Source organism: Silurus aristotelis (assembly GCF_946808225.1).
Source record: "Silurus aristotelis genome assembly, chromosome: 1".
NCBI classification, from domain to species: Eukaryota; Metazoa; Chordata; class Actinopteri; order Siluriformes; family Siluridae; genus Silurus; species Silurus aristotelis.
The window spans coordinates 1,628,720-1,637,708 of record NC_139574.1 but is presented as its reverse complement, the minus strand read 5'-3'; the positions used below and the strand labels follow the sequence as shown (position 1 = coordinate 1,637,708).

Sequence of the window (8,989 nt, the reverse complement as noted above, 5' to 3'; positions counted from 1 at the left end):
TTTACAGTGCATCTGGAAAATATTCACAGCTCTTTGTTTTCTTTCAGACTTGCACTTCTGTCCTTGACTTTCTGAGTTAAGGCTCCAGACAAGGTGTGAGGCAATAAACACAGAGTAAAAAGTAAATATCAGCATATTGTATTAAACTGATAAGCAGCTTTTACTTCCTTCAGAGCATTGGCCAATGATTCCACTAAAAATGCTAGGGTTAGTTCTTATCTCGATCTGGCTCCTGAACTGGTATTGTGTATGTATGTGTGTGTGTGTGTATATATATATATATTACACACACATACACATACACGTGTTTGATGATCACAATTAACTGAAACCCACCACTTCACCATCTCAAAAAAGACCAAGACCAATCAAAAAACATTTGGCCTTGGACTTGATAAAACACAGTGGACCAACACCAGCAGATGACACGACTCCCCAAACCACCACTGACTGTGCGAACTTTATATTGGACCTCCAGCAGCTTGGATTCTGTGCCTCTCCTCTCTTCTTCTTCTTCCAGACTCTGGGGCCCTGATTTCCAAATGAAATGCAAAATGTTCTTTCCTTTCATTTGAAGAGATGACTTTGTCCCACTGAGCAACAGTCCAGTCCGTTTTGTCCTTTGTCCAGGTAAGACACCTCTGATGTTGTCTCTGGTGCAGGAGCTGCTCAACACGAGGAATGAGTCAGTTGTAGCTCATGGAGACGTCTGTGTGTGGAGGCTCTTGAAGCACTGACTCCAGCTGCAGTCCACTCTTTGTGAATCTCCACATATTCTTGAATCTGCTTAGTTTCTCATTTTTCTACCACATTTTTCCCTCCATTCAACTTTCCATTAATGTTCTTTAATCCAGCAGTCTGTGAACAGCAGCTTCTTCAGTGATCATCTTTTGGATCTCACCCTCCATGTGCAGGGGGTCAATCATCGTCTTCTGGAGAACTGTTGAGTCAGCGGTCTTTCCACATGATTGTGGAGCCTGAACCAGACTGAGACACCATATAAAGACTCAGGGAACCTGAGCAGGTGTTTGGAGTTAATAAGATGATTATAGTGAGACATCACGAGTCTCCAATATTCAACTTTCTCACAAAATTCTCATTTTCTAAGATACTGAATTTTGGGGTTTTATCAGCTGTAATAATCAAAAATAAAAATAAATAAACACTTGAAATATATCAGTGTGTGTGATTAATCTTTATAATATACAAGTTTTACTTTTTCTATAGAATTACTAAAATAAATCAACCTTTCATTGTTATTCTAATTTAATACGATGCACCTGTAAAATAAATTATAAATAAATATATATATATATATATATATATATATATGAAGAAAGGCTTCTCTGAACCTGCTGGTTCTGGTGTGTATGTTCCCTGTAGCTCCTTCTTGATGATGATGTAGAGCTCAGAGAAACATCTGCTGTGGTGGAGGTGCTCAATGGCAGGTAGTTGGGTGGCAGTGATGCGTTGGGTGATCCTGATCAGCCTTTGCAGGGGTTTACGTGCACACAGTGGGGCCTCTGTATCATACAGTGATGGAGTTGGTCAGGATGCCCTCAATGATGCAGTGGTAGAAACTCAGAATCTCTGGAGACAGATGAGCTTTCTTAACAGTCCTTGAGAAGTACAGGCATTGTGCCTTCCTAAACAGAGCTGAAGTGTTCTGGTGCCAGGACAGATCCTCAGAGATGTGAACTCCCAAGAACTTAAAGCTGGAGACCCTCTCTACCTCAGTTCCATTGATGTAGAATGGGGAATGTGTCCTGCTTTATTTATGTAGCATATTCAAATGCAACTTTGATCCCCAAAGTACTTTACAAAATGTAAGAAAAATTAAAATACACACAATACGTTTCACACAAATAAAACAAAACACGTAAGGGTTCCAAAATCACAAGTTCCCTGCTTTAAAAGCCAGACAAAATAAAAATTTGTGTTTTCAACTGGAAACTAAAAACCTTTATGGATAATCCCTGATAACACAGGATTGACAAAATGTGTATAGCTTTAAAACCTAACAATAATATTTTAAACACAATTCTATACTTGACTGCTAACCATTGGAGAGAGATGGCACCAGAGTAAAAAGTTCCCTTTTTTCAGTTCCAGTCAAAAGCCAGGCTGCAGCGTCCTGCACAAGCTGCAAGCGAGATAGTTGCCAAACCACTAACAGAGTGGTCTCTGTACTATGACAAACTCTGCAGGACATGTATGAGGGCAGTGTGACTGCAGTGAAGTGTGCAGTAGGAATGATAGACTGGTTCAAGGTGAAGGTTGGACTGCATCAAGGATCGGCTCTGAGCCCTTTCCTGTTTGCAGTGGTGATGGACAGGTTGAAGGACGAGGTCAGACAGGAGTCTCCCTGGATTATGTTGTTTGCGGATGATATTGTGATTTGTGGTGAGAGTAGGGAACAGGTGGAAAAGAGCCTGGAGAGGTGGAGGTACACACTGGAGAGAAGAGGAATGAAAGTCAGTAGAAGTAAGACAGAGTACATGTGTGTGAATGAGAGGGAGGGCAGTGGAGGGGTGCAGTTGCAGGTAGAAGAGGTGGAGAAGGTGGAGGAGTTCAGGTACCTGGGGTCAACAGTGCAAAGTAATGAAGAGTGTGTTAGAGAAGTGAAGAAAAGAGTGCAGGCAGGGTGGAGTGGGTGGAGAAGAGTGATAGCAGGAGTGATTTGTGATAGAAGAGTATCTGTGAGAGTGAAAGGGAAAGTTTATAGGACTGTGGTGAGACCTGAGATGTTCTATGGTTTAGGGACAGTGGCATTGAGTAAAAGACAGGAGGTGGAGCTGGAGGTAGCAGAGCTGAAGATGTTGAGATGTTCATTGGGACGACGATGGACAGGTTTAGAAATGAGTTTATTAGAGGGACAGCGCATGTAGGACGTTTTGGAGAAAAGGTGAGGGGGGTGAGATTGAGATGGTTTGGACATGTGCAGAGGAGGTACATGGGGTATGTCAGTAGGAGAATGCTGAGGATGGAGCCACCAGAAAGGAGGAAAAGAAGAAGACCAAGGAGGAGGTTTATGGTTGTGGTGAGGGTAGACATGCAGGTAGTTGGTGTGAAAGAGGCAGATATAGAGGACAGGGGGTATAGAGACGGATAATCCACTGTGGCGACCCCTAATGGGAGCAGCCTAAAAAAGAAGAAGAAGATATATATGTCTTTTTAACGAGCCTTTTAAGCTGTACTGGAGATTCTCCCTCACTGAACTCAGTTCAGGACCTTTTAAATGCAATCACAGAACAGCTTTTTGATGTCACCTCAATTAAAATTATCCAAATCAGTAAGTGCTGTTTAACTACAATCCAAATAGACTAGTTAGGTTGTAATTGTTTTGTTGCATCTACATCATCACCACTGACACACACACATTAGTAAGTAGCTAGCGTGTCCTATTACTGATAGATTGTGCAGATGTTGTGGTCCAGTCCAGAGAGTGTTAATCAAACTGGCAGACAGCAGCGCAAGTGAATTTAGTAACCTGAAGGCATGTGGGAAAAAGCTCTAGTTTTGCACCGCAAGATTTGTCTGCCCCTCCAGCTTCCTCATACCTGCTGAGTTAGCAATTTACTTCTTCTTTCTGAAAAAGAGAAATGTATGAGGTAAAAAATATACTTCCTCTTTTTTGGAGCTTTGTGGTTGTGGAGGTTTGATACAGTTACTGCTACCTTTTATCTATAGAACCAGCATGAAGCCAAGGCCAGCAAAACCCAAACTGAAATGTACATGGATTAAAACCTAAACTGTTCTGCTATAACGATAAGCATGAGATAAACATCAAAAGGAGTGAGTCTGTTAATGCTCAGAAGGTTGGTGGGTCAAGCCCCAGGAATGACAAGCTGCCACTGTGTAGCTCCTGGAGGTTTAAGCAAGGTCCTTACACCTCTCTGCTTCAGGTCTGCTGTATTATAGCTGTCCATGTGTTCTTCAACTTCAACCTAACATGAGTGAATATACTGTGCGTTCAGACTCTTCACTTTTTTTCAATGTTCTTGTCACAGTCTGATACTGCAATCATCAACACTCAGTCCCCAATAATGACACAGAATTCTACAAATTGCTGGAAATCTGGTAAAAAGTTCTGAAATAAAACATATATTCAGATATTTTTCTCTGTACTTAGTTGAAGCTGCTTTGGCATCAGTTCCAGTCTCGAGTCTTTTTGGGTTTGACACAACAAGCTTTACACACCTGGATTCTGGGATTTTTGACATTCTTCAGGGCAAATCTCAAGCTGGGGGATGGGGATCATCACTTTTTGGTCTCTCAAGACATGTCTAATGGGGTTCAGGTCAGGACTCTGGCTGGGCCACTCTAGAACATTCACAGAGTCGTCTCTAATCCACACCTGTGTTACCTTGGCTGTGTGTTTAGGGTCATTGTCATGTAGGAAGGTGAACCTTCAGCCCAGACTGAGGTCCTGAGTGCTGTGGAACAGGTTTTATTTAGATCTATGTTCTTGGCTCCATTCAACTTTTCCTCAACCCTAACCAGACTCTCAGTCCCTTCTGCAATAAAACACCCCCACAGCATGATGATACCACACCATGCTTCATTGTTGAAATGGTTTTGAGTAGGTGATTATCTGTGCCTGATTTTCTCCAGACATAACATTTAGAATTGAGGACAAATATTTTCATCAGACCAGAGAATCTTGTTCCACAGAGTCTAAGAGTCCTTCAGTGGATGTCCATGGGTTTTGCACTGAGGAGAAGCTTCCGTCTAGCTGCTCTGCCATAAAGCACAGATTAATAGAGGGCTGCAGTGATGGTTTTCCTTCTGGTTTTCACTCTCCACAGAGGATCTCTGGAGATCACTTGATTTTTGTTTTCACTTTGGCACTATGGGAAAATATTAAGTGATTTACTATCACTTTGCCTCCACAGCCTTTTCTTGTGCACAATGTTGATTGATTTCCTGTGTGTATTGCAGTCATATATATTTTGTAATAAACTCATGCTTTGGTGTAGTTTTTATGCTCTATTGGAACAAGTCTGTCCAATCTGTCGCTTAATTTAAGCTCATAAGATTGACCTTGGTCTGTTGACCTTGGCCCCCTTTCAGGTCTTAATGAGCACATCAAGGGCTCTCTGTACTGGTCAAACTGTTAACTTATGGATGCCTGGGTGGCTTCCCTGTATCCAAAACTGGAGTCATGAAAACCATTGTTAAATTCTGATGTATTGTTGAAAGATTTTCAAAGCAAATCAACCTGACAAGAACTCATTCATTTTGGCTCCTCTTTATGCCCCTGACATTTTTACCTTTGCAGGTATGCAGGTAGCTCTGGTCAACCTTCTCAACTGAAGTGCTGCCTGCTTTGTTTTGCTCCTAAAATCATTCCTATGGTAAACTCTACTCTGGTCATAGTTGGTCATAGTTTTGTTCTCTGAGACTGGTTTGGAGATGCCCAACCCCTCCCACATGTGTCATTATAAACCCACTGAGCTGTAGACCTGCGAGTCATTCTGAGATTTTCTCTTTTGATGGTGTTACTGGAGAAGTATTTAAAAAAGTAAGTGTTCATACGTTTTGACATTTAAGAGACAATCATTAACACGTGTGTTCTGTACTAAAATATGAATATCTTTAGTAGCAGTTGTTTTGATATTACCACTGAGGTAAGATGACGATGGCAACACTGGTCCTGTTGCTTCTCCTGCCGTTGGTCTCAGCCACAGGCCGTAAGTTTCTTTCTCTTTTTGTAAAATTCATCCAGAAACCTTTTTGTCTCTTTTAGTTTCAGTGTTGTGATTCTTTGCTCAATTCAGAGTAAATCCCTTTCTGATTCAGATTTTGACTGAGATACACCAGAGACACTGTGAAATCTCCTGTATCTTTAAAATCTGTGGTTTAAGAATTAAAATCTACAGTACACCCAAGATATATATATATATATATATATATATATATATATATAATGTGTGACAAATATATATATAGATAGATAGAGAGAGAGAGAGAGAGAGAGAGAGAGAGAGAGAGATAGAACTTTTTCATTGAATAGTACAGGCACACAGCAACGAAATACAGTTTGGCATCTACCCGAAGTGTTGAGAAGTACAAGTAAATGGTTCTAAGTTAAATGGTAAAGGAACAACAAGTAGACGGTTATAAGGTTATGAAATTAAAAATGTCATATGAAAAAATTTTATATCCAAATCTGATTGTGTTCATTGTGGCTGATTTCTGGATAAAACCTGTGAGCTGAAGTGTACATGGGGTTTTAGATACACATATACTGTGTTTTTCTTCTGCAACTAGGGAAGGTATTTTTGTTTCCCGAGGAATCCGACTCTGCCTACGTGCGCATCACTCCGAAGAATCCTCTGAATCTGCAGGCCTTCACTCTCTGCATGCGCATCGCCACCGAGCTGAAGGGCAAGCGAGAAATCATCCTGTTTGCTTATCGCACTCAAGATCATGATGAGCTCAATGTGTGGCGGGAGGAAGATGGACGACTCTCTCTTTACCTGAGGAGCAGTGGTGATGCTGTAATGTTTGATCTACTGCCACTGTACGAGTTCCCCACTCACCTGTGCGTCACCTGGGAATCGATCACCGGAGCCACCTCATTTTGGCTGAATAGACACCGCAGCATGGTGAAGATCTACAGACGTGGACATCGTGTCGATCCAAATGGAGCTGTCATTCTTGGGCAGGATCCTGACTCGTTTCTGGGAAGCTTTGACAAGGGTCAGAGCTTCAAGGGTGAAATCTCAGACGTACACATGTGGGATAGTGTTCTTAGCGCTAGTCAGATTTTGGAGCTGTATGAAAATCCGTGTGGGGCTCAGGGGGGAAATGTGATCGACTGGAATTCTGACCAGTACCAAACCTTTAACAATGTAGTTGTGCTGTCTAACATAGACAACTAACAAAAGCCTAAATCTGGAAAGAGTTTTAACATTTAAATTTCTCAATTGTTTTACATGTCTAATTAAGTATGTGATGACATACAGTGTGTGACAAATTGAAATTGATAATCGAAGTTGCTTTTAGTTTTCATTGTTCTTTTCTGTATGTTTATTGATGCAATATAAAAAATGTTTTGTTAGAGGAGTTGTTTGAATAAATCTGGCAATAAGTCATGGGCTGGTTTTCTTTTATTTTTTGAAAAGTTATTTGTTTTAGCAGAAGATTGATTAATAAAATTCACCAATCAGCTTGAGCAATTTTCCAAAGCTGCTGCTGCTGAGCCACTGATTGCAAAACTAAATTTCCAGTGGCATATTAGTGCTTAAGATGTTGGCCTTTAGCTCTAAAGGTCCTGAGTTTATATCCCAGCATCACAAAACTAACCCTGGTGCACCTTGAGCAAGGCCCTTAACCTTTTTTGAATTGTTTCAAAGCTCTTGGGGGGGTCCCCCTTAGAACTCTTGTACCGTTAGTATCTTCTTCTTCTTTTGGCTTCTCCCATTAGGGGTCGCCACAGCGGATCATCCGTCTCCACACCCCCCTGTCCTCTACCCAACCTAACCCATTTACCTGCATGTCTTCCCTCACCACATCCATAAACCTCTTCCTTGGTCTTACTCTTTTTCTCCTTCCTGGTGGCTCCATCCTCAGCATTCTTCTACCGACGTACCCCATGTCCCTCCTCTGCACATGTCCAAACCATCTAAACGCTTCCCTCACCTTGTCTCCAAAACATCCTACATGTGCTGTCCCTCTAATAAACTCGTTTCTAATCCTGTCCATCATCGTCACTCCCAACGAAAACCTCAACATCTTCAGCTCTGCTACCTCCAGCTCCACTTCCTGTCTTTTACTCAATGCCACTGTCTCTAAACCATACAACATCTCAGGTCTCACCACAGTCCTATAAACTTTCCCTTCACTCTCACAGATACTCTTCTATCACAAATCACTCCTGCTATCACTCTTCTCCACCCACTCCACCCTGCCTGCACTCTTTTCTTCACTTCTCTAACACACTCTCCATTACTTTGCACGGTTGACCCCAGGTACCTGAACTCCTCCACCTTCTCCACCTCTTCTACCTGCAACTGTACCCCTCCACTGCCCTCCCTCTCATTCACACACATGTACTCTGTCTTACTCCTACTGACTTTCATTCCCCTTCTCTCCAGCGTGTACCTCCACCTCTCCAGGATCTTCTCAACCTGCTCGCTACTCTCACCACAACTCACTATTTCATCCACAAACATCATAGTCTAGGGAGGTTACTGTCTTACCTCGTCCGTCAACCTGTCCATCACCACTGCAAACAGGAAAGGGCTCAGAAAGGGCTCCTTGATGCATTCCAACCTTCACCTTGAACCAGTCTGTCATTCCTACTGCACACTTCACTGCTGTCACACTGTCCTCATACATGTCCTGCACCACCCTCACATACTTCTCTGACACACCAGACTTCCTCATACAATACCACAACTCCTCTCTCCACCCTGTTGTACACTTTCTCTAAATCCACAAACACACAATGCAACTCCTTCTGATCTTCTCTATACTTCTCCATCAACATTCTTAAAGCAAATAAGGCATCTGTGGTGATCTTACTCAGCATGAAACCATACTGTTGCTCACAGATGGTCACCTCTTCTCTCAGCCTGGCTTCTACTACTCTTTCCCAGAACTTCATGGTGTGACTGATCAACTTAATTCCCCTGGAGTTACTGCAGGTCTGCACATCTCCCTTATTCTTAAAGATCGGTACCAGCACACTCCTTCTCCATTCCTCAGGCATCTTCTCACCTTACAAAATCCTGTTAAACAATCTTGTTAAAAACTCCACTGCATCTCTCCTAAACATCTCCATGCTTTTACCGGTATGTCATCTGGTCCAACGGACTTTCCACTCTTCATCCTCTTAATGCTCTCACTTCCTCCTTACTAATTCCTGTTTACCATCTCCACACCACCCAACCTATACGTCACCCTTTGATGCTTCTTCTTCTTCTTAAAATACGTGTTCACCACTGCCATTTCCATCCTTTTAGCAAAATCCATCTGCCCT

General features: G+C 42.2%; 1 protein-coding gene across 1 annotated transcript; it reads left to right on the top strand.

Moving 5' to 3' along the window:
• Window positions 1-5,605: 5,605 nt before the first annotated feature.
• LOC310730326 (C-reactive protein-like) lies at window positions 5,606-6,925 on the top strand. The gene is made up of 2 exons (XM_083549205.1): window positions 5,606-5,693; window positions 6,274-6,925. Exons 1-2 carry the CDS (start codon window positions 5,636-5,638, stop codon window positions 6,885-6,887), a joined length of 672 nt encoding a protein of 223 aa, XP_083405331.1. The 5' UTR covers window positions 5,606-5,635; the 3' UTR covers window positions 6,888-6,925.
• Window positions 6,926-8,989: the final 2,064 nt, after the last annotated feature.

Bases quoted from the DNA above. Each gene is read 5' to 3' on its own strand.
- LOC310730326 (XM_083549205.1), top strand. From the start codon at position 5,636: ATGACGATGGCAACACTGGTCCTGTTGCTTCTCCTGCCGTTGGTCTCA. The intron at 5,694-6,273 runs GTAAGTTTCTTT...TTCTGCAACTAG, and splicing joins GTTGGTCTCAGCCACAGGCC to GGAAGGTATTTTTGTTTCCC.